General features: G+C 32.1%; 1 protein-coding gene across 1 annotated transcript; it reads left to right on the top strand.

Moving 5' to 3' along the window:
• Positions 1–1,140: 1,140 nt before the first annotated feature.
• On the top strand, positions 1,141–26,691 carry LOC139487752 (myosin heavy chain, striated muscle-like). Its single transcript, XM_071272813.1, has 34 exons — positions 1,141–1,428; positions 5,470–5,786; positions 6,215–6,358; positions 7,028–7,212; positions 7,372–7,495; positions 7,979–8,071; positions 9,942–10,005; positions 10,207–10,305; positions 10,562–10,665; positions 11,146–11,397; positions 11,684–11,833; positions 12,123–12,293; positions 12,906–13,082; positions 13,455–13,581; positions 13,848–13,909; positions 14,212–14,299; positions 14,450–14,567; positions 15,995–16,252; positions 16,612–17,077; positions 17,322–17,531; positions 18,188–18,333; positions 19,039–19,129; positions 19,934–20,323; positions 20,619–20,864; positions 21,205–21,401; positions 21,600–21,732; positions 22,045–22,261; positions 22,800–23,040; positions 23,387–23,579; positions 23,725–23,985; positions 24,537–24,776; positions 25,021–25,221; positions 25,697–25,876; positions 26,362–26,691. Exons 2-33 carry the CDS (start codon positions 5,586–5,588, stop codon positions 25,871–25,873), a joined length of 5,826 nt encoding a protein of 1,941 aa, XP_071128914.1. The 5' UTR covers positions 1,141–1,428; positions 5,470–5,585; the 3' UTR covers positions 25,874–25,876; positions 26,362–26,691.
• Positions 26,692–27,069: the final 378 nt, after the last annotated feature.

Here is a 27,069-nt window from a genome sequence, read left to right as displayed (position 1 = left end):
AGTCGGGCTACAAGAACAGATTAAAAAATACAATGGCTTACAAATAAGAACAACACGCCTCCTTATATCTCGAAGCGTTCTCTAGATCTATCTTCAGCAGGAACACATATAACAACAACAAAAAAGAAAGAAAAAAAAAGACGGAATGAATAATTTTGTTGATTCTTCGTTGTAGTAACGTTTGCTTTTATATGAAATGAATCTGCCTAAGAAATCTGCAATTTTCTGTCATTTGAATAATTCAAATATATCAGGAATCTGAAAATAAAATGTGATAGCAAAAACATAATTCAAGACATCTGTAGTGATCAACATACGATCTTTAACATTATATGTAAAAATAAGCCAACTTATTCTAGTCGGTGAATACAGGAACCATTTATACCTGGTTCAAAGGATATTGAATAAAACATAAACGGAGTCACCCAACATTTTATCCGGGAATGTTGCATATACCATACAGTTATATGAGGTTAAAAAGGGACATCCAATTATAGTCAGCGAAAAATACATTTTCTGACAAACTGAAGATTAAGACAGATATTTTCTTAACCGCAGAATTGTTTGCAAATTCTTTCATTTATCAATATCTATCCAGCTTTCGGGGGTGTAAAATGTTATCATACTAGGAAGCTTGCCAATTCCATTAAAAATAGATAAAATCTGCCTTCCTCATTATCACACACGCTTACATACACAAATGAATATTTGCTGCTATACTTAAATATTATAATAAAGCATTTTTTGTTTTCTGCTTGATAATCAAACTTATAGTCGTATATGAATAACTTTATTTATTAGAAATCTTCGAATAAAACAACGCTCAAAACTTTCTTACGATATTGTCAAATTGACAATACACTTCTTTGCGGCGAAGCAACGACATAGATGGACAGTTTTGATTTGGTTTTAAATATTAAAATTTCAAAATCTAATAATTTCTTTTCTTAACTTTTAAATTTATTTCTAAATTAGCCCCTACCCCCTTCCCCCCCCCCTGGAATATTTTCTCTCTTTTACCTTTCGAATGATTTCTCGGCCGATTCCAGTCTTGTCTGACAATGAAACAATTAAAGCATTTGTACTGATACAAATCCCCAGTATTTATGGTTTATCAGATAGAATACACTTAATATTTATATACTTCGGTTTGTCTTATCAAGATGCAAGAAATATAAGATGAAAGATGATCATAAAACTGATGAGCCTACACAATGCAGTAACCAGGAAACGGCTGCTATGTCCAAAAGTAGCTGCCTGTTATCGGTATACATTTATATAACGAAAATTATAATTGGTTCAGGAAGTAATTTACTTGAAACTTTAACCAACCAAAAATCTCGAAACAAAACAATAAGATTTTTCTAACTTTTTGGGCGAGTATATATAAAGAATTTTAAAGTTTAGTTACACAGAACCGCTGAAGGAGTAAGTATGTTTGAACCTTGTGTGATTTACCTCTATCCTTTACCTTAACCAATACTAGAACCTACTATAGAATTTCTCAATAAACTAATTATGCCTTTGAGTTTTCCTTTCTTTTTTCTTTCCTTATCCTCTACATACCTTTTTCTCGAACATATATTTGTCATCTGTCGTCAGATTTCTTGGATTTAGTGTTCACAGGATTTATCAAAGTTGGAACTTAAGTGTCAATTATAACGGTAGGTGCCGGTTGGTTCTATTTAGCATAGGAGTAGTGTGATTTTTTTAAGTATGCATTTTGCAAATTTTTGTCACATCTGTTAACAGTGGAACTCAATCATGTGGATTTTTAACTGTCATCGTGTATATGAAATATCGTTTTCAATAAATAATACATATAACGTACGACAGATTAGATTAAAGCAATTTAAAATAGACAAATAAATTAATAAAACGAAACAAATAAATTAATCTTTCGAAATGTAACTACATTTAGTTAATTCATACGGTTACCAGAGACATATGAATATATGTCTCTGTTGATACGAATAACAGCATTACTCAATTATTGTATTTGTAAGCAAATACGACAGATTAGTCGAACAAATATTAGATAAACAAATACAAAAATAATGCTAATGGTAAAAATCAAAAATCTAAATAAAGTTTTAAAAAATGGAGGAACTATTAGAGATTAACAAATATTTTCAAATTATAATTACACTAATGTCACATTAGGATTTTATTCAGTGTACTGTTGATCGTTGAGCATAAACTTCATCCAATCAAAAAAGCTCCTGGAATATGTAGTCTACACAATGCCAGTTTGTTTGGAATGCAATTGTAATACATCTCTACCATTAAAAAAGAACCCGTTAAAGAATATCAGGAAATTTCCAAACCATAAAATTTAGTATCCAAACAAAAGTTCTCATCTCTAATTTTGCGTTGGTAATGACATTTTTTAATTGATGACATGTTATTGATATTAAATTCAATATCTGGTTTAAACTATTAAAACAAATCAGGTGAAAAAGTACCTAAACAAATTAAATGATAAAACAGAAAAAATATAAGTCTTTTGATTTAGGAGGTACAGGCTAACAGGCAGTTATCACTGTACATATATTGGTATATATAATGGTTAATGATTATACATGTAGATTATTAAATAATGATAAAAAATAAATAGGATTTTCGGAATCTAAACAATAGGCAAATATAAGTAGTACCTGAATATTTTTAGTGTATTATAACATGATCTTAATGCAGGTTGTTCTTTGAAAGTCTTTATCTTACACTTTTCTCCGCTATACAACGCTTAATCAATCACGGGATCGTTTGAAGTTAGCATTTTTCTTTCGAATCAGTTTTCTCCTTATTTGACCTTCCCCGCCCATGAACAGGGTTCTAACAAGATACTGATGAACGTGAAAGATACATCATTCACAGCATCATTTAGACTAAGATGCATGTAACTAAATTCAATATAATTTCTGTTGCATTTATCGAATTTTTCCATAACGTAAGATTAAATTGCTTAAAGAACCATCTCATACATTTTAAAACGTTGTTATTTGCATAAGCTTGATAGTACCTTGGAGTAAATTATATTCACTCAATCGTGTTAACGCTCTCGTGATGTTGTCATTAAATTGTTCATTATTATAAATTTTCACGAAATTTATAAACAATTCAATCTAGGCAGGTATTTTTTTACAGTTATTTCATTTTCTTTATCATTTTGGCACTAGTAAAATGGTAGTATCACATTTAAAAAAACAAACCCAAAATTATCTTTTGCCGGTAGACAAAATATTTATTGAAATTGTGTCATAACTTAATCTTAGCTTTCCGCCACTCCCTAAATCAAAGCCGTGTCCATATTGAGGTTTAAAGTAAACATAGTATACATGCTTATACCAAAAAATGTTCAATATTTGTATAAAATATTTGTTTCTCTTTGGTGCATCCTCCGGGATGACCTAATATGGTATATCCGCCTACAGGAGCAGTCTTAACTTATTACGTCAATCAGAGTCTTAGATACCACTCTGCATAAATCAAGACGTGCAAGATGAAATGTGAATCACATAACTTAAGAGTATCTTTAGTTTAACCTTGTGTTCCTTCCATATCATTGATCTCCATTGCTTAATCAAGTGAAATAGAGATAGCGACTTATCGTATTGTTGTCTGCTTTCTGCTTTCGACGTTAACTGATCACATGAAACATACATTTGTGGTAAATAAGCTGTAGCTGATTAGTCAGTTGTTTAACCTTGGAATGACTTTTGGATTTTTTTAACCTTTTGGGTGTGTGCTATTTTTGAATATACATAAAAGTTTGATTGTTTGTTAGAACCATGTTTAATTTACTGGTTTTTATTTTTGTAATGACTTATAATATAAACTGTTTAAAACAAAAACATAATGGTCCAACTAGCAAAATTAATTTCATTCTTCTTTGTACACACTCAAATACCACTGCTGTTGCTCAAACATGTTTGATGTGGGTGGGGGTTGAGCTTGGAGAAAATAAAAATATAGTTTATTACGTGTAAAGAGAGGAACACTGCCTCATGCAGTAGTTGTCATCAGTTATAGCATTATTAATTTTGTAACTTAGGGAATATTTGGAGTTGGTGTAATTTTTTTCTGATCACATCTTTTATAATCAATCGTTTAAAGTAAATACCTAGTCGTTACAGACAAACGTTCATGTAATATGCCCCAGTCAATGGATGAATTGAATGTGTCAATCAATGGCCACAGCCACACTGTTTTGAATTTCATTCTATTTATAGTTGGAGACCTTATGTTAACGTCTAGGTAATTCTTTTTTAGAGGCGAGAAAAAGGGGGTCTAAAGTCTTATTTCGTGGTATAGATGCTGGCTTTTTTGTTGAAACAAAAATCTAATATTGTTTATTGTTTACTGTTCTATGGATTTAGATTATTGTTTACTTTTTCTTGTAAAAATTATACTTTCGAAATTCTGCCCATCTGACTTTGGAGAGTGTGTTTATAGTAATTGTGATTTAATGGAGATTTGCAGTGGCGGATCCAGCCATTTTAAAAAGGGGGGTTCCCAACCCAGAGTAAAAAAGGGGGGGTTCCAACTATATGCTCCCATTCAAATGCATTGATCGGCCAAAAAAAGGGGGGTTCCAACCCCCGGAACCCCCCCCCCCCCCCCTTAATCCGCCACTGCGTTGGTGTTCACATCAATATGACAGCCACCCGCATGTATAACCACAAGAATGCACTAGTACTTTAGCTAATCAGACCCCTCTCCAATAAACTTAGATTGGTTAAGCTGAGGATTCAAATGATCTACTTGTATGTTGTTTATACGGTTATTGAGTGCATTCCATAAAAATGAGACAACTAGTCACAAGGACCAAAGGCTGTTAACAAATATAGGTCTTTAACGTATAAATACATACTTTTTTCTTGTATATATGATATTTTCGTAATTTTTCATTCAATTTGTACTTGAATAGAATAGATCTATATTAATTATAGAATAAACGAATATCTGGAATAAGCATCAATGACACAGAAAACCCGTGTATATACATGTGTTACTATTAGGCAACCGTTTTGTCATATCACGATAAAAGAAAATCAAAATTAAGCATTGTAGCTTAGTTGTATAGGGAAATAATAGAAAAACGTTTGGTATGGGGTATCTATTTATGACACAAAATTAATATATGCACAGAAACAACAACAACGAAACACACACACACACACACACACCCACCCACAAAGAACAGGAACAGCGCATTTATTGGAGTTCTTTTTCTTCATCTCAAAATCACAGTGAGGCTTTTTTATTTAATGTTGTTATACCTTTTCAAATCAAGTTCATAATCATTTTGAATATACAGCAAACTATGCCTACTTGCTCTTATTTCCTTCAGTTCTATATTGTTCATCTGTTCTTTCATTTTTTTCTATATATATATATATATATATATATATACATATTTATTTCTTCTTTCCTTTATTTCTATATATATAAATATTTCTTATTTAGAGTAGGTTCTGGCCTTGTGTAGTAGTTTGTCCAGAGCTCAGACGATCTTCACATTTCTCCAGTTTCGGTTATTACTATTCCTGTATTTTGGAGAATTGTCACCTTAAAAAATCAAGATGTCGTACATGGGAGTACCCAAAGATGACCCGGATTTCCAGTACTTGTGCGTGGACCGGGTCAAGTTAATGAAGGAAATGAAGGAATTCGATGGTAAAAAAGCTTGCTGGTGCCCGGATGATAAAGAAGGATTCATTGGTGCTGAAATTCAGTCTTCAAAAGGAGATGAACTTACAGTTAAAATTACTGAATCCCAACAGGTATAAATTACAGTATTTTTGTACTTATTTCAGAAAAATATACATGGTCTTATAAGGGTTTTTAATGTTTTAAAAACATATATTTACAGACAATTTAAATAATAAGCATGTCGTATATGATACGTCAACAATATGTATAAGTCCATATACTGACCCTGTCCGTTCTGGATTGATATTGGTAATAAAAGGGTTTGAATTGCCTTGAATGTTTTTAAAATGAGTGAAAAGAGAGAGTGAACACTCGGTAGAAAATAATAAGTACCATTTCCAATAAAAGTATATAAGATTGCAATTGTTCCAATGATAAGCATTTACAAAACATATACAAAACATGTACAAGCGTACACTTATCCGTATCTTAAAACTATAAACTTAGTGATTGCTACAATTAAAAAACTTTCATCGAAGTAAATGTTTTTCTACCACAGAACAGGACAGTAAAGAAAGATGACATCCAACAGATGAATCCACCCAAGTACGAAATGAGTGAAGACATGGCTAACTTAACCTATTTGAACGAAGCTTCTGTATTGCACAACTTGAGAGCACGTTATAAGGCACAGCTTATCTATGTAAGTTATCAATATAAAGATGTGTCCAACGATTTATATATTGTGCATGTTTATATTTAGCACTTTATGCAATGAAAACAAAAAGTTATAACCAGTCGTGGTTGCTTGGACTAGTTTTAGACAGTTTGAGGATGTCAAAGATACTAGTACCTGTCATCGCTTACCTAAGGATAAGGGTGTAAACTGTTATAACACAACGACACTTGCTAGTAGAATTGTTTGTTTTTATTTTTTAATGGAATAAAATTTTAAGATTACCTGTTATAGTGAATGAGCTTTTTTAACACTGTTTTGAACATGGACTGACACTGATGAAGGCCATCTGTTGTGCCGAAATATCTGTCAAAACGATATCATTTTACTGATCTTGTTCCTATTTTTTCTTTTGTCAGTATCTTTGCACAAATTTGCCGAATCGTCCTCAGGCCATTTGATGTATTAAATTTGCTATCTAGTTGTTTCTATAGACTCTTCTTATGCCAAGACATATGTTAGGGTCAAACTTCAAATGAACAAATATTGCAAAACGCTTGTTAAATAATGAAAAATATTATAACCAAACACAACACTACATTATCTTAGCATTGTAAATTGTGTAATAAAAGATTGAAACCAATTTGGTTTTAATCCTTTTTATGATCGATTTTGCAAAATATGCTTCTTTTTTAGACCTACTCTGGACTTTTTTGCGTTGCAATCAATCCCTACAGACGTCTACCAATCTACACCGACAGCGTCATCAGTAAATTCAAGGGAAAGAGGAAGACTGAAATGCCTCCCCATCTGTTCTCCATCGCTGACAACGCCTACCAGTTCATGTTGCAAGATCGTGAAAACCAGTCTATTTTGATCACGTGAGTATACATATATTTACAATAGATTCGAGTTTTGTTAGATCGTTATTTTGCCTCTTTTGATTTTTTGGGGGAGGGGGAGGTTAGTTCATATGTTTTGTTGCACTAAGTACATTTCACGATTTTATTTCTTCAAATTTCACATTTATTTTTAACCAGTGGCGAATCTGGAGCTGGAAAGACTGAAAATACGAAGAAAGTAATCATGTACTTTGCCAAAGTAGCTGCTTCACTCGGTAAAAAAGATGCATCCGAGGAAGAAAAGAAACCTGATACCAAAGTGGTAAATATACTGATAAAACAATATGTATCAGGAGAACTGTTATAACTGTGACATGACATGAATCATTAGAAAAATATTTATACCAAGGTAAAACGTAAAAAAACGGGTTACATCATGGTAAAGTTAATATTAAATACTATATGTTGGGAAACGACAAGGGCTTGGGGGATCTTAACATACACATTTGACGATTTGTGTACAGACGCCCAGTTTGGTTCAGCTCTCCTTTTATTACCCAAACATTTTCTATGAGAATATATGCATCTGCTACCAGACAAACTAGGACAATAGTTTAGGTGTTAACCTTATAGAGAATTCATGTTATCACATAATAAAATCACTACACAGTTTTTTGAAGACATCTTAGCATTGTTTTAAGATGTTTACCGACAGACATATTTGTCATGATAGTTAGTATATTTCATTTCAAAGTGCCATATTCGAATAAATTTAGAGAATGTTTTTTTTAATTTCCTTTTTAAGGGTTCCCTAGAAGATCAAATCATTCAAGCTAACCCGGTACTTGAAGCCTACGGTAATGCTAAGACTACCAGAAATAACAACTCGTCCAGATTCGTAAGTATGGAAAACAAATTGATCATTCACCATTCATATCATCAAGAAACAGTCACAATTTTCATTGCACTCCTTGTGTGAAACTAATTCTTTACAAAGCTCATTATGTTTGGACAAAACCTGTGTGTTATCTTTTATCCTATGAAACCCTATATATTATGATGTACATTTACTACTATACACCGATAATGTAAGTGTAATTTAGCATACCTTACACAGTCATTCATTCATAAGTATACCCAAACTTTGAATTAAAAGTTTACTAAATTACTCTTGACTTTTCCTTTTAATTAATGAGCAATTTATTTTAACAAATTAGAAGTAGCCATTTCCAATACCTTTTTTCCAGAGTTATCCGTTTGCATGCTCCATATTGTTTGAACAGATTTGACCAGTTATGTGTGATCCCTTCCTTTTTTTTTCTAGATTTGTCATTGGAAGTCACTAGAAATATCAATTTTATCATACTTTAAATCTTTCACAACACTAAATTAAAAAAAAAAGTTTTTATTTATACTTCTCGTGATTTCCACTTTAACATTTTGTTTATTAATTACACAGTAAAAATTCGCTTATAATTCACTTTAATTATTTGGATGATCCGATCTATATGACTTTAGCCTATGTAGAATTATAAGCGAGTTTTACTCAATTTGATTACACTGTGACCTCAACCTTTACCTTTTCGTTGCCTTGGTGTGTTTAGGTGTGATATGATATGGTCACATAGGAATTGTTATTTACACAGACGATGAAATGTAAGTATTATATATTGGTAAATATTTTCTTCAAATGAAGCCCTGTTGCCACTGTCAAAGTTTTCCATAAACAACTTGTCCAAAGAAAACTTTGAAACAAGCCTTTTTGAGAACTTGGCACTATCAAAGTTTTTCCGGAAATTGCCAACGAAAAGGGGGGCTTTCAAGGTATGCAGTGGCTCTAATAAACTCCTCACAGAAAAAAAATGTATTACTATTTTATGTGATTTAGCTTTTGATTTGGACATTTGATTAGAGACTTTCCTTTATGAATTTTCCTTGGAGTTCAGTATTTTTGTGATTTTACTTTTTACTACATTGTCTAAGTAATACAATAAGTAGGAGGCAGTTTAATACAACGGTTTTATTTACAGCACATGAAGTATTGCAAGTTTATCATTCATGCAATTTGTCCATAACAATTTTATTTAACTTTTATTGGAAGTCATCATACTTATTCAACTCCTCTTTTTTCATCAGTTTTATCAGTACATGTATATGCTTTTGTTTTGTAAACATATTTTTATCATTCTTAAACTCATCTCTGATTTAAAGACTGTCCATCCAAGTTTTTATTTCCAATAACATGAAATTCTAATCCATCAAAGACAGTCTTTCAATTTTGTTATAACTTTTCTTCTATTAAGATTCCTTCAAAAACTTTAACCAAGTTTGGTGAAATAAATCTTTAACAATGACAACAGGGCTTCAATGATAGCGCATGGGACATCTTAATATTAGGCCAACTAAACAATAGTATGTGTGGTTCCAGTTCTATCTAAAAAAAAAATAAGTTCAGGTAGGTAGGACGTTTTTTTTTTTTTTTTTTTTAACTGGAACCACACATATATTTTTATTTGGCATTTGGTTTTCATTGATTTTTTTTGTAGAAACAAATACATCTTTTATGTGTTTGATTTTTAAGCTTTGTGTCTGAAAAGGTTATTCTTATAATAAAACCTGTTGACCACATTAAGCAGTTTTCAAAGTGAAAGGAGCATGGTTTGAAAACGACAATAGCATTATATTATTTCTATGAAAATTTTAGTAATTGAAGTAGTTCAATTAGATGTACATAACAATTGCGTTTTAAAATTTACTTACTATTGTAGGGAAAGTTCATCCGTATTCACTTTGGGCCAACTGGAAAAATTTCTGGTGCCGACATTGAAACATGTGAGTATTTACCATTGTTGACATGGTCACCATATTGTCCAGGTTTATGTCGAACTGAAAATCTATTCTATATTGTAAAATAATGAATAAAAATGAATATTTTCATGAAAAATTACGGAACTAGAGATTTCTTGAAAATGGTAACTTGAATTTGAGAGTCATAAATTTACGAAAGTCATATGAAAATAATTTTACTTGCAGATCTGCTGGAGAAATCTCGTGTAACCTTCCAACAGTCAGCTGAGAGAAATTACCACATTTTCTACCAGTTGTGTTGTAGTGCCATTCCTAAATTACATGGTACGTAATTTCATTCCAGAACATAGACTTTATTTTGCCAGTTTTGAGCACCGGAATACATATTTTAAAAAGACTACATTTTTTCAAAATTACGATTTTTTAATAAATCAGAGTAGCTCACAGAACGCTACTTTTTAATTCGGGTTTGACCAGCTTACATTTTAATGTTTTGACTTTGTTTATACTCATTTACATCCTACTGTATAATTTTATACCTTGATCTGTAATACATGTAGGAATTTGCTGTCCTTTTCAGAAATATGTTTGATCCAACCAGATGCTGGTCTATATTCTTTCATCAATCAAGGCGCTCTTACTGTTGATGGTATTGATGACGTAGAAGAAGCATTGCTTTGTGATGTAAGATTTAAAACGTACCTCTTCTAATAAAACTGTTACATTAGATTGCTCATTTCACTGGTAGATCTTTCTACTTACAAAACCTTGCAATTGTAATGTTTAGAAGTTATAATCTTATTAGTAATGAAAGTAATTCTTTGGTATTGTTTTCCATTTTGTTGTTTTTTTTAAATTATACGTCTTTCCATCGTGTTTGTTTTTGTAGATTTTTTTTAAATGATAAAGATAAATCTGAGCTTTACCAATTCCAAATGTATTTGGATGTCTATATTAAATTAAGATTGCATAAGACGTCATTCTCCATTACCAGATATCATTGTTTTGATACTTTATGGTTCTATACCACCGACTTCTTATCAGAGTCAATAAAACATGAAACCGGTTTCTCTCTATATTTAAAATATAAAGGATGTAAACTGATCAATGGTTTATTTTTCTTTTAAATACAATTAGAAATAAAGTTTCAATATGGTTTTGCAGGAAGCTTTTGATATCTTGGGATTCTCTGAGACAGAAAAGATAAGTGCATACAAGTGCACTGCTGCCATCATGCACATGGGTGAGATGACCTTCAAACAAAGAGGTGAACAGGCTGAGGCTGATGGTAGTGCTGAAGCTGAGAAAGTTTCCTTCCTGTTGGGAGTTAACTCTAATGATTTCATTAAAGCTTTGGTCAAACCTAAGATTAAGGTTGGAACAGAGGTTGTCGTCCAGGGACGTACAAAGGAACAGGTACATATCTATGATCCTTACAACCGATAGCTTTACAAAACATGACATTGGTTTGATACAAATCTTTGCAATTTCTGATGATCAACATAACTTGAATTAGAATATATTTTAAACTTTTAAGAAGAACCTCATGGAAAAAAAGTCAAAATCATTTTGAGTAGATTTTTTTGTATTGAGACAAAGTTGATAAATATTTGGAAGGATTGAAAAGATATTTGAGCGGCAAATGCCCCTTTATATCGTGCCATGTACAAACACTTATGAAATCTTTGTTGTTTTATTAAAGGTTGTCTACTCAGTTTCTGCCATGAGCAAATCTCTCTATGACAGACTATTCAACTGGCTCGTAGTAAGAGTAAACAAAACACTCGACACCAAAGCCAAGAGGAACTATTATATTGGTGTACTGGATATCGCTGGGTTCGAAATTTTCGAGGTGAGCGCCTGATTAATATGGAACCAAATAATTACGTAGATTTTGAAATAATAAACAGAAAACCCTTCAGGATAGTTTGTTCTAATATATATTAGATTAAGTATTCCAACAAAGTATGGAAAAGTAAGTTGATAAAAAAATGCGTTTTAATTACTAGTATACTGCATGTGAATTATTGTATTTACAAAAAACGTTAAATTCATGGCCTCGATGTCAGAATATATCAAACAGTATTGCATGGTTTGTTTTACCTTATTTGTTGTAACTATCGAATTTATATCTATTATAGTACAATACCTTCGAACAATTGTGCATCAACTACACCAATGAAAGACTGCAACAGTTCTTCAACCATCACATGTTTGTTCTGGAGCAAGAAGAATACAAGAAAGAAGGAATTCAGTGGGAGTTCATCAACTTTGGTATGGACTTGCAAGCCTGTATCGATCTTATTGAGAAGGTATGATATTCCCGTCAGTTTGAAATTTGCAAATAAGCCTCAAATTCATTAATTCATTCTGTTCTACACACGGAAATGCCTGTGCCAAGTCAAGACTATGACAGTTGTTTTTTGTTTTTCATTCTTTCGATGAGTCCAGCTTTTGTTTACAGGCACTTGTTTCTATCCATGAGAAATTCCATATCAACGTAAATATTCGTAAATATACGTTGTTATAGGATCTTCCCATGGATAGAAACAAGTGCCTGTGTTTTGAATTTGGCATTTTGGTAAAGGACTTTCCATTTTGAAATTTCCCAATGAAGTTTGGTATTTTTGTTATTTTACTTTTAACGACAGCCGAGTCATTTCGCTTAGCTTATTTGTATCAAAGTTATCACCTTTGTACTTGTTTGGCTTTATAAATACTTTGATATGAGCGTCACTGATAAGTCTTATTTAGACGAAAAACGTGTCTAGCGTACTAAATTGTAATTCTGGTACCTTTTATAACTATTATTATATAATGTTAATACAAAACTTAATAGATAAATACACGCTATTCACATACCTTGAATATAATAGTTATGAATTAATGTTTGAATATCATATGTTTCTCTTTTTTTTTTACAGCCCATGGGTATTCTATCTATTCTTGAAGAGGAATGCATGTTCCCCAAGGCTTCAGACAAATCTTTCAAAGAAAAGCTTTACTCAACTCACATGGGAAAATCACCTAATTTCAACAAACCAGGCAAAGCTTCAAAGGGAAAGAGATCCGACTTCGAACTTGGTCACTATGCCGGAGTTGTAAGTAACTTATTTTACTCTGAAACACATATGTATCAATATAACAAACCAAAAGATCTCAAAATAATTATTTTTATATTTAAACAACAATACAGGTTATGATAAATGTTGCCATGAATAGACAAATTGTACATACATTTTTATACATAATAAATTAATCATTAGTTTTCCTATTTAAATTGTTTTACAAGAGTCAGTTTGGGGCCCTTTATTGCTTGCCTTTCGGTGTGAGCCTAGTCTCCGTGTTGAAGGCCGTACTTTGACATATAATTGTTCAATTTTTATACATTGTGACTTGGACGGAGAGTTGTCTATTTGGCATTCATACCATATCTTCATATTTATATTGATGCATTTTCTTTTTTCCTAAAGGTTCCATATGGTACTGAAGGTTGGTTAGAAAAGAACAAAGATCCAATTAACGAGACTGTTGTCGAATTGCTATCTAAATCTAAGGAGCACCTTGTAGCTACCCTATTCCAACCTCCAGCAGTTCCAGGTTTGTATAAATTTGGATAGTTACATTTTCAAAGTTATTTTTGTTACGTTTGTCCTATTCCTCAATGAAAAGGTGTTACTGAAATATACTTTTTTTGCATTATGAACTTTTGTTTACATCAATATGGACAAAAAGTTACATTATGTACAGATTATTAATTTCTTCATACAAAAGAAAGTACATTGAGATAAAATCACTTTATAACTACAAAATATTTAAAAAAAAATATTAAGATAAGATTAAAAAAGAATGTCTTTTGTTAACAGAGGGAGGTTCTCACAAGAAAAAGAAGTCTTCTGCCTTCCAAACCATTTCTGCTGTGCACAGGGTATGTATAGTTATTATAGTATTTAACAATAAATAAGTTTATTAGGCAACATTCAGTTTTTGTTTTTCAAGTTTACAAGTAAATAATATATAATTTCATAAACCAATGTAAAATTCATCTTTTAAATCTGATGTTAATTCCACTTTTTTCTGTATTTTAAAGTTTTTTTTAATATGTTTTATATTCTTATCACTTAATTATTGCATTTTAATATATTAATTTTGTATTATGAAAATATTCTAGATATCCTGCAAAACATATTGTGCTATTGAAAATTTATCCATTTTATTTTTATTATATAGGAATCTTTGAATAAATTGATGAAGAACTTGTACAGCACACATCCTCACTTTGTCAGATGTATCATTCCTAACGAATTGAAACAACCAGGTAAATATGCTTCTTTCCCATTGTCGCAAAATAATATAAATTAAAGCAATAAGGTGTTTACTTTTTTCCAATTAGTGAGAGAACTTGTATAAGAAACACATGCTGAACCGGTTTTGGTGGATATCAATTAAAATGTGTAATGTTTTCCAGGTATGATTGATGCTGCATTGGTATTGAACCAGCTCCAATGTAACGGTGTACTGGAAGGAATCCGTATTTGCCGTAAAGGATTCCCCAGCAGAATCATATACTCTGAGTTCAAACAAAGGTAGTGTGTTATCCATTTGTTAATTGTAATATAGTTATCAAAGGTACCAGGATTATAATTTAGTACGCCAGACGCGCGTTTCGTCTACATAAGACTCATCCGTGACACTCATATCAAAATATTATAAAGCCAAATAAGTACAAAATTGAAGAGCATTGAGGATTCAAAATTCCAAAAAACTGTGCCAAATACGGCTAAGGTAATCTATGCCTGGAATAAGAAAATCCTTAGTTTTTCGAAAAATTCAAAGTTTTGTAAATAGGAAATTCATAAAAATGACCACATCATTGATATTCATGTCAACACCGAAGTGTTGACTACTGGGCTGGTGATACCCTCGGGGACGAAACGTTCACCAGCAGTGGCATCGACCCAGTGGTGTAAATAGTTATCAAAGGTACCAGGACTATTATTTAGTACGCCAGACGCGCGTTTCGTCTACATAAGACTCATCCGTGACACTCATATCAAAATATTATAAAGCCAAATAAGTACAAAATTGAAGAGCATTGAGGATTCAAAATTCCAAAAAACTGTGCCAAATACGGCTAAGGTAATCTATGTCTGGAATAAGAAAATCCTTAGTTTTTCGAAAAATTCAAAGATTGTAAACAGGAAATTCATAAAAATGACCACATCATTGATATTTATGTCAACACCGAAGTGTTGACTACTGGGCTGGTGATACCCTCGGGGACGAAACGTTCACCAGCAGTGGCATCGACCCAGTGGTGTAAATAGTTATCAAAGGTACCAGGATTATAATTTAGTACGCCAGATGCGCGTTTCGTCTACATAAGACTCATCAGTGACGCTCATATCAAATTATTTATAAAGCCAAACAAGTACGAAGTTGAAGAGCATTTAGGATTCAAAATATAAATTTATTACACCTATGCAAATTGGTGGGAATAATGTTTTCGTTTGATTACCAGAAAATATTGAATTGGTAAACATTTAATATTTGTTAACCCAATATCAATAGCAAACGTTATCTTTCCTTTGGTTTTGAAAATTTTACAAACGGAATATCATAACTTTACGATGGTGTTGTTTTTATAGCCCCGAAGTATAAATACGATACTTGTAAACGTATCAATCCTATTAATTATTTAAGGGTATCAACAATACACCAGAAAACGTTATAATTTTAAGCCAGATTGTTTTACTTATATAAGCTGGAGGTTTGGCTAGCCATAACACCAGGTTCAACCAACCATTTTTTTAAATGTCCTGAACCAAGATATGAATATGGCATTTCTTATCAAATAGTTCGTTTCTATGCATGTTTGCGTTCATTTTGTTGCACTTAAGTGTTCCTGTTATTCATTTATTCCCTCTTATAATTGATTTGTTTCCTACGGTTTTATGAATTTTGAACGGCGGTATACTACTTTTGCTTTTACATTGTTATTTTCTTTTTTTAGATATTCTATTTTGGCTCCAAACGCTGTCCCACAGGGATTCGTTGACGGCAAAGTCGTCTCCGAGAAAGTTTTGTTGGCTCTACAATTGGATCCAGCAGAATACAGACTTGGCAACACCAAAGTTTTCTTCAAAGCAGGTGTTGTCGGTAATCTTGAAAATATGCGTGATGAACGTCTTAGTGCAATCATTTCCATGATGCAAGCTCATATCAGAGCCTATCTTATCAGAAAATCCTACAAAAAATTGTGCGATCAAAGGTATGTATAACTTGACGATTTCTTTGTAAACCATGACACCTGCTAACAAATAATATTGGATTGATGAAGCTTTAATTGTCAATATTCTTAAGGATTCCAATCATATATTTCTTTTTAATTAAATGCATACTTATCTTCGCTTTTTGTTGTTTTTGTTGCGGATTCGTAAAGACTCTCAACATTTTAATTGTCCTAGTTGAAAAAATGCCTTCGAGAATTTCGATCCTTTGTGTTTATTTAAACTAGATTTTGGTGCTTATCTACAATGTCATTAACAGCCATTCATTTTTAAACAATATAATAAGATATATTCTTTAGTTATATAGATAATATATTGTATGCATCAAATTTTTTTCCAGAGTTGGTCTTTCTGTCATCCAACGTAACATCAGAAAATGGCTTATTCTCAAAAACTGGCAATGGTGGAAGCTGTACGCCAAGGTCAAGCCTTTGTTGAACATTGCTAGACAGGAAGAGGAAATGACAAAGAAACTCGAACAACTGAAGAAACTTGAAGAAGATTTAGCTAAATGTGAAAGATTAAAAAAAGAACTTGAAGTACAAAACGTCACTCTACTCGAGCAAAAGAATGATCTCTTCATTCAGTTGCAGACAGAGCAAGACAATGTCATTGACTTGGAACAGAGAGTCGAACAGCTCGTCACACAGAAAGCTGATTATGAATCTCAAATCAAAGAAATGGAAGAACGTCTCCTTGACGAGGAAGATGCTGCAGCCGAATTAGAAACTATTAAAAAGAAAATGGAAGGAGAGAATGATGAGCTCAAGAAAGATATAGAAGATTTAGAAAGTTCTCTTGCAAAGGTATGTTAATTTTGCATTATCTTTATACAGTAAACTGTCTTGTATATTATGAATTCACTTGCAATTGGGTTGATGTTTTTAATAAGACGAATGGGCATGTTTGTTCTTTTTTTTAAAAGGAAAAACAGACTTTGCACGTTTAACACCTTGATAGAAGCTTCATAGATAAACCTTTTTGTCTAAGCATTCAAACACGTCATAACACATGTCTACTTTTTTGTTTATTTGTCTTTTTTATTCATAGGCTGAACAAGAAAAAACTACAAAAGATAACCAGATTAAAACACTCCAAGATGAGATGTCACAACAGGATGAACAAATATCTAAGCTGAACAAAGACAAAAAAGCTATGGATGAAGCTCATAAGAAAACTACTAGCGATTTACAAAAGGAGGAAGATAAAGTGAATCATCTTAACAAAATTAAACAGAAATTGGAATCCACTTTAGATGAGGTAAGTTGTTATTGATGTTGTTGTTGAATTTGTTATTGTTGTTGCTGTTGCTGATGATTAAAGTAATATAAAACGAATTTCATGTGATTATAAATTTTAAGGAAATTATTGAACCAGTGCACTCATATATACTAAACTTGGACCTCTATTAATGTTTTTTCCTAATCATTACGAATCTTTTACGTAAAATATATATGATATTTCATAACTTGATTGTTGATACAAAAATATGGCTGCTAATGAACGTTCTGGTTTTGAGCAAATATTGGTACTCGGAGACATGAATTCAATAGCAGTACATTTTGGACGTTTGGAGAAAAAAAAAGAATTTTGATTAAAATTTAAATAAGACTATGTACACATGTTTTATAGTGATAGTTTGCTCAAGTATACAACACATATAAAATTTTATGTTAAATTTAAAGTAAGATATAACTTTAACTTGAAATAAAAGGAACCATAGTAAAAACTTTTATTGGTTTACCTTTACGCATTATCATGGTAATAAACAAATAGTAATATTACAAATATTAACTATCTTGATTTCTAATCATGGTTTTAATTTTATGCATATTTGTTTTCTTTTTTTGTGATAAAATGTGGAGTTAATTGGAAATTGATATAAAAAAAATCTAATGTATTTCTGATGTTTTTAGCTTGAAGATGGTTTAGAGCGTGAGAAGAAGGTCAGAGGTGACGTAGAGAAAGCCAAACGAAAACTAGAACAAGATCTGAAGGCCACACAAGAAGCCGTTGAAGACTTAGAACGTGTGAAAAGAGATCTCGAAGATGCCAATAGGAAGTACGTGTCGTTAGCTATGTTTAAGATTATAACACAATGTTGACTGCTGTACCCCTAATTTTTGACATTTTTACCCATTATGTCTGTTTGTTTTGTTCACGCATCATTGTCAATATACTGGAATTTGATGCGACTGTCGTACAAAATAGAGGTTTAGCGCCATAAAACCAGGTTAAGTCCACCATTTTCATTGAAAATGCCTATTCTAAGTCAGGAATATGACAGTTGTTATCAATTCGTTTGGTGTGTTTGAGCTTTTGATTTTGCCATTTGATTAGGGACTTTCCGTTTTGAATTTTCCTCGGAGTTCAGTATTTTTGTCATTTTACTTTTAACTATAATACAATGAACTTAAAAGGGAGACACATCTGTACAGCTGAGAATAATAGAATTTTGAATATTTTTTTGAAGTTCTTGAGTATTAAGCGTACGTTATAGGGTACAATATGTCAAAGCATACCAGAAAAAGTTCAATTATTAGATAATTGAGGTATAAAACAATTCTTAAGTTCGTATTGATGCATTTTATCAGGACTAATACAGTTGTTATCTATTTTTTTTTATGTGTTTGATCTTTTGATTTTGCCATTTGATTAGGGACTTTCCATTTTGAATTTTCCTCGGAGTTCAGTATTTTTGTGATTTTACTTTTTATCCGTATCAATAGAATAAGAGAATTTTGATATAATTTTTGTACTATTGCAGGAAAGATGCTGAAATTGGCAGTCTTCATTCACGTCTTGAAGATGAGCAAAGTCTTATAGCTCAACTTCAAAGAAAGATCAAGGAACTACAGGTAATTTTTTAAGCTGAAATAGACAAAACATGTGCATAACGAACACCATATTTGTTGGAAGTGTATTTTCGCGATACTGTATAGTTTGGCATTATACAACTTCATGCGTTCCTAAAATGGTTTATGACGTCATTTAGCAAAATTCATTTGATATGTACCGATTGATACTTAAGTCTGGGATAACATGATGTAATTGGCTTCGAACCAGCTTTCAAAAACTTCTTTGGATACTTTTTACTTATAAAATGGTATTGTTCCTCAAACGTCATTATACTAAGTCCATCGGATGTGTTGTGATTGATACTTTAGTCTGGGATAATATGATCCATTAGGTAGTTGTATTTGGCTATGAACTAGCTTTCAGAAACTACGATTACGCTTATGTCTGTGCTTTGTGTCTAATGTTCTTATACTAGTCGTTTTTGTTCGTCGTACCTATTTGTTTTAACAACTGTTTTTAACAGTTTGTTCTAATGATGTGATGCTACACTACTGTGCCAGGTAATGACAGGGCTGAGCATAAACATATTTTACTCCACCCCATTCTTGTTGTGCCTGTCCTAATTCAGGAGCATGTAGTTTTCGTTGCTTTGGTTTGTTTTGTTTGGTTTTCTTTAGTTTTTTTTGTTATAATTTCGGCTGCTAGTTTTTTCATTTGGATTGATAGCCCTTTTTTTATTATGTCGGGGTCTTTTTAGCCTTTATACGGTAATTGTGGTAATTGACACTCGTGCAACATCTACTTTTTTTATATCTCAACTGGATATAGAGCAAAACTTGTAATTATGAGTAATATAATTGCAGGCCAGAATTGAGGAGCTAGAAGAAGAGTTAGAAGCAGAAAGATCAGCTAGAACAAAGGTTGACAAACAACGTGCTGAGATTGCTAGAGAATTGGATGAACTTGCCGACAGATTAGACGAGGCAGGAGGAGCCACACAAGCACAGCTCGACTTGAATAAGAAGAGAGAACAAGAATTAGTAAAAATGCGTCGTGATTTGGAAGAATCAGCACTTCAACATGAGGCCCAGGTTTCATCTCTACGCAAGAAACAGCAAGATGCAGCCAATGAAATGGCTGACCAAATAGACAATCTTCAGAAAGTTAGAAATAAGTTAGATAAGGAAAAGAAAGACATGAAACGCGAGATGGATGATATGCAATCCAACTTCCAACACCAGTTGAAGAATAGAGTAAGTATATTTACCTATGTTTTAAGACCTATATATGACTGTAAAGAAAATATTGTTTTCCTCTATTGCAAAACATAGTCTGGTTTGATAACGGTATACAATTGAGAATGAAAATGAGGAATATGTCAAAGAGACAACAACCCGAATGTTTGGTTTTATAATTTCGAGGATGATTTTTTTAACGATAATTTCAATGTATAATCAGAGCCTTAAGTCTTTTGTCGTGTTGTTTTTTTTTTTGATATTTGAAAACTACAATAGTAAAGTACACTATGCCTTAATATTTATGTTTTAGGGGGCATCGGATAAGGTTGTCAAACAGTTCGAATCACAGATTGCTGACATCAACGCTGAATTGGAGAAAAGCCAAAGAAATCTTGTTGACATGACAAACCAGAAGGCTAAGTTTGAGCGTGATGCATCTGGCTTGATGAGTCAGCTTGAGGAGGCTGAACATAACGTTGGAAGTATGTCGAAGGAAAAATCACGATTGGCTCAACTTCTAGAAGATGCCAAAGCTGCTTTGGAAGATGAAACAAGGGTTTGTTTTTCCCCACTATGTTCTAATATTAAAAAAATCTAGTAATATATTTATAACCTTTCCTCATTAAAGATAGAAATGTTTAACTACTCTTATATTGGGTTAGAAGTCATTTGAAGTTAAATTGAAAAAATATTTATTTATACCTTAGATATGCATTTATTCTAATTCGTTAACATTTTTTATATTTGTATTCTACTATCAAAAGACTAGTGACAATAATGAACGGCGTTAAGCTCTGTAAAACTAGATGGTATTTAATCATTTAAAAGCTATTTCAAATTATAAAAAATGAGGTTGAGTAAAGACTATATTTTTACTGAAACTAAATTCTTTACAGGCAAGACAGAAACTCCAGAGTGAATTGAGAAATTTGAGTAATGACTTAGATGGTGTTCGTGAACAACTTGAAGAAGAACAAGAAGGCAAAAATGACCTTCAACGACAGCTTGCAAGGGCAAATGCTGATGCTCTAGCATGGAAAGCCAAATACGAAGGTGAAGGAGCAGCGAAGGCTGAGGAACTTGAAGAATCAAGGTAAAAAATAAAGCTAACGTGTATCAACAATTTACAAACAAGTACGAAAACCATATTTAAATAGTTTTTATAAATATTATCTTAATCCTGAAATTATTTCTGAAATTGTGGATATTATAAATAGTTATTAAGGAGACCCTTTCATTGCATCCGTAAAATTATTTCGAATATATTTTCATGTCCATTTGATCATTGTAGACGTAAACTTCAAGCTAAATTAGCTGAAGCTGAACAGAATGCTGAAGCTGCAAACCAAAGAGCTAACCAGCTAGAGAAGGCTAAAAACAGGCTCCAGGGAGAACTTGAAGACATATCAATTGAAGCTGAAAGAGTGAGTATTCTCTGAATCATGTTGATTCCAAATTATAACAAACTACCATACTTGTGGCTGAAACTAGTCACCATTTCGAGTAATAATGCAAGACAACGATACTATCATTCTAGGTAGTGCAATTATTTAATATGTGCTTAAAAGTTATATAGTTTTCGAAGATTATAATTAATTGTAGGAACTAATACTGTGTTTGTCTGTGGTATCTAAAACAAACACCGTTTCAACAAATTGAACAGTACAGGATGCTCAAATATTGTTGTGCATATTTTGTGACATTTAGTAAGTATTTAATTTGTACATTCTGTATAGGCAACTGCCAATGCCAACGCTATGGAAAAGAGACAGCGTGGATTTGACAAGACGATACAAGAATGGAAGGACAAGGTCTCAGAACTCCAAGTTGAATTGGAAGGAGCCCAGAAAGAAGCCCGAAGCTACTCAGCAGAGCTGTTCAGAGTTAAAGCCCAGGTTGAGGAATCACAGGACTCCATTGAAGCTTTGAGGAGAGAAAATAAGAATCTAGCAGGTACGAATTTACAATCAATATTCGAAAGGTATTTAATTTATTGTTTGTCATTTATTGCAACATTATAATTTGAATTTAAATTAGAATGATCATATCAAATGGAACATGTATACTAAGTTTCAAGTTGATTGGATTTCAACTTCATCAAAAACTACCTTGACCAAAAACTTTAACCTGAAATTTGCACTGCCATTTTCCATGTACAGTGAACTGTGAAATTGGGGTCAAAACTCTAATTTGACATTAAAATTAGAAAGATCATATCATATGGCACATGTTATAAGTTTCAAGTTGATTGAACTTCAATTTCATTAAAAACTACCTTCACCAAAAACTTTAACAAGAAGCGGGACAGACGAACGAACGAACGAACGAACGAACGAACGAAGGAACGGACGGACGAACGGACGGACAGACGAACGGATGCACAGACCAGAAAATATAATGCCCCTCTACTATCGTAGGTGGGGCATAATAACAAAATGTGTTTTTTTTTTTTTTTTTTTATCTGACTGGTATTTACTGTTTCGTCTTGCAGAGGAGATCCACGAATTAACAGACCAGCTGTCTGAAGGAGGACGAAGTGTACATGAGGTTGAGAAAGCCAAGAGACGTCTTGAGATGGAGAAAGAAGAACTGCAGGCCGCTTTGGAGGAGGCTGAATCTACCTTGGAACAAGAGGAGGCTAAAGTTGCAAGATCACAGCTAGAAATATCAGCAATCAGAAACGACATTGACAGAAGAATTCACGAAAAAGATGACGAATTCGAAAACACACGGTAAGAAGAAACTTGTCACAACAGCTATTCGTGCAGATAGTCATAATACATTGGACATTATATAGATGTTTATTTAAAGTTTAATAATAATAAAAATGAACAAGATGTTTACTTTCATATGGCAGAAGCTATTAATAAATATAAGTAAAACAAATTTTCATTAATTCGACTGATTGATACAGTTTGAATTTGTCAGTATTTATGAACCTCCCTATTTTAAATTAACATTGAAGTTCGGTATTTTTGTTATCCTTTTTGTTCTCAACAGTAACATATAATGAATGCGTACAAATCATAGTTTATTTTCTAAGATATAAGATTTATAAAATGTTTACTTTTTTAAAAGTCGCAACCACCAGAGGGCCTTAGACTCGATGAATGCAAGTCTTGAAGCAGAAAGTAAGGGTAAAGCTGAGGCATTGAAAATCAAGAAAAAACTAGAACAAGATATAAACGAATTGGAGGTAGCTGTTGACGCTTCTAATAGAGCAAAGGCCGAACTAGAAAAGAATATCAAGAGATATCAACAACAAGTTATAGTAAGTAATTTTATAGACCCTACTGAATAAACAACATCTTGGTTATAAATGAAATAACCTTCATTTAAATATTCTGTTTGAATTAATAATGTTTTCAACAGTTTTTTTTAGTTCTAGTTTGGTTAACTATTTGTTCTTTTAATAGGAAATACAAGCACAGCTTGAAGATGAACAACGCCAGCGTGAAGAAGCACGTGAATCATATAGCATGGTAGAAAGACGATGCAACATGCTCCAGGGAGAAACAGAGGAATTGAGAACAGCCCTTGAACAAGCAGAGAGAGCAAGAAAGAACGCAGAGAATGAACTTTATGAAGCCAGTGATAGAGTCAATGAATTATCTGCTGAAGTTAGTTCTGCACAAGGACAGAAACGTAAACACGAATCTGATATGCAGGCTATGCAGGTAAGTTATATACATGAAGATAGTAAATAAAAAAGAAGCAATTTGTCCGATGCAAAATTACATTTTTCAAAGTTTAAATACAGCTTTGAAGAGAAGTGTAAGAGGAATAGAAAATGAGATAAATAGAAAAACATGAAATATCGGGAAACAACCATGTATCACACTTTTTCATTCTAATCTTTGCAAATTCTTTAAAACCTTCATGCCACACTTGATCTTATCAGGAAGATGTTCCAAACACTACGAGTAGTATCGTATTTCCCATTTGCATTCACATCATCATCATTGCCAATTTTGCCAAAAAACTCTTTAATCTTCTTTCTAGCTCGAAATAAACTAGTAAATTATTGTATATTTTGAAGAAGAAAAATCATGCTGGTATTAATTCAGAGTATGATTAACTTGAGATCAATCCCTTTTACGCTGACTGTAAAATGTATTTGTTTAAACTAATTCAAATTGCTAAAAGAGTCTAGAAGTAATAAAAATGAACAACTATTATCATTTATTGACGACAATCCATGATAGTATGTTTTCTTTATATTACCAAGACTGATCTTGATGACATGAGCAATGAGATTAAGGCTTCTGATGAGCGTGCAAGAAAGGCTACAGCTGATGCTGAAAGACTTGCCAATGAATTAAGAAACGAACAAGAGCACAGCCTGCAAGTAGAGAAACAACGCAAGTCTATCGAATCTACAGTTAAGGACTTACAGATTAGACTAGATGAGGCTGAAGGACAGGCCCTAAAGGGAGGAAAGAAGTTGATTGCCAAATTAGAACAGAGAGTGCGTATATCTGATATTTCACCATAAGTATTTTCTAAAAATATGTAATTGAACTTAGAACCTACTATAGAATTACAAAAGAAAAATATGAAAAAAATAGATTGAAAATTAGAGAAATATGAGAAGCAATAGGTGATATTTTTGTTTAAAACTCTGGTTAAAAGTCTCAGTGTTTATAGAAGTATGGTATATTTTTGTGTTTTTTATTTAAAAGATTAGTGTAAAATAATGTTTTTTTTTATAGGTAACTGAACTGGAAGGTGAACTTGATAATGAACAACGTCGTCATGCTGAAACTCAGAAGAACATGCGAAAGGCTGATAGAAGATTAAAGGAAATCGCATTCCAGGCTGATGAAGATAGAAAGATCCAAGACAGACTCCAGGAAATGATTGATGCACTCAATGCTAAAATCAAAACATACAAACGCCAAGTTGAGGAGGCTGTAAGTAGAATAGATAAATATAATTGTTTATAAAATAGTTTAAACAAAAACCCTTATACATCTACACGAGCCTTAAGTAGAATAGATAAATAGAATTATTTATAAAATAGTTTAAACAAAAATCCTTATACATCTACATGAGTCGTAAGTAAAATAGACAAGTAGAATACTTTATAAAATAGTAAGAACAAAAACCATAATACATCTACACGAGCCAAAAAGTAGAATAGACATGTAGAATTATTTATAAAATATTTTCTACAAAAACCCGATTACAACTTCACGATCTGAAAGTAAAATAGATAAATAGTTTTTTTTTAAATGAACAAAAACTTTAATACCTCTAAAATTAAACAAAATGATCATCGATAGATAACTGCCTCTAATATTTGTTTCTTATTATTATAAGAGAACATATTTGTTTTTCTAAAACTTTGTTCATTTTCAATTTACCATGTAATTTTTATCATAACAGGAAGAAATTGCTGCCGTTAATCTGGCTAAATACAGGAAAGTACAACAGGAGTTAGAGGATTCTGAAGAACGTGCCGACAGTGCCGATACCGCTCTACAGAAACTTCGTGCAAAGAACCGTAGCTCTGTATCAGTACAACGTACTAGTATATTGTCTTCTAGTATGAACTCTCAATAAACTGTGAGTTGATTATACTTTAGATTATGAAGAGTTATAATTTGTTTATAGATGATTAAAAGTAAACAAACTACCAATGTAATGTCAGCCGTTTCAGAACAAGTCTGGAAAATTGCAATCAAATTCAGCTTAAAAAGTGAAATTCCTAAAGATCCTGTAGGTACACTTTCTCCAAAGTAAAAAAAAACCACATGGACTAAACATGCTATAAAGATATTTCATTTGTACAGGTACACCATTCACATATACATCGGTCGGAAATAAATACATGAAACATACATTTTTTATATTCGGATTTTTTTATATAGTTATTTCTCAAATCTCAAAGAAATACGAAGAGAATAAGAAAAAGATCACAACTTTATATTGAACCTGTATTTCATATTAGATTAAAATGAACTCGTATTAAATTTTCAATTTTAAATCTCACTTACAAAGCATACCCTTGAAAGTACATACTTTACCTTTATAATATTCTTCTTTTTCAGATACTTTATAAACAAACTTGTTGTCGTCCTGCTGAGGTGACTTGGACATAGCATTTATTTTAACAGCCTGTACCATCAGCTACTACACAAGACGTTTTAAGACTTTAATCTGGCTGGCTCTATCCTAGACTCTGAAAAGATAGCTCTATATTAGTCCAGTGTTATAGTGTTAATAGATTTTTATTTGTTATTTATTAATGGGCTATGGTAGAGCTCGCAGAGACATTTGATAAATGTTGAGTACTGCATGATCCTTTGCTAGGACAGTGTGACAAGTGATACATTTGTGATGTTCCTTTATAATCCTTGAAATAAATTATATTTATTGTTTTTGTGTTTCGATTATCTAGTAACAAACTAATACTATAACAGAGTTTGGGCACATGGTTATAGATGAAAGACAACAATTATATGTATAACATAATATCGATGTCCTTTGAAACAGAGATTCGGAAGATACCAAAGGGACATTCAAATCAATAAGTCGAAAGCAAACTGACAACACCGTGGCAAAAAAAAATGAACGAGGACATTCAACAATACACCTAACACAACATATTAAACAAAAGATTGAAATATAGAATTATAAGCAAGATTTAACTCTACGCTCTGTTGAAGCTAATTATTTCAGTAGAAATCAAAAATCGATGTCTACGATATTAATTTTGAAATGTTTGCCTCATATTTCTTATAATTCATCCAATGCAT

The sequence above is a fragment of the Mytilus edulis genome, chromosome 9 (assembly GCF_963676685.1).
Source record: "Mytilus edulis chromosome 9, xbMytEdul2.2, whole genome shotgun sequence".
In the NCBI taxonomy this organism is placed as follows: Eukaryota; Metazoa; Mollusca; class Bivalvia; order Mytilida; family Mytilidae; genus Mytilus; species Mytilus edulis.
This window is presented reverse-complemented; position numbering and strand designations above follow the sequence as displayed.

Excerpts from the sequence above, each read along its gene's own strand:
- LOC139487752 (XM_071272813.1), top strand. The coding sequence starts at position 5,586 with ATGTCGTACATGGGAGTACCCAAAGATGACCCGGATTTCCAGTACTTG. Across the intron at positions 10,306-10,561 it reads TGCCATTCCTAAATTACATG|AAATATGTTTGATCCAACCA; the intron begins GTACGTAATTTC and ends TGTCCTTTTCAG. Across the intron at positions 13,582-13,847 it reads CCAACCTCCAGCAGTTCCAG|AGGGAGGTTCTCACAAGAAA; the intron begins GTTTGTATAAAT and ends TTTTGTTAACAG.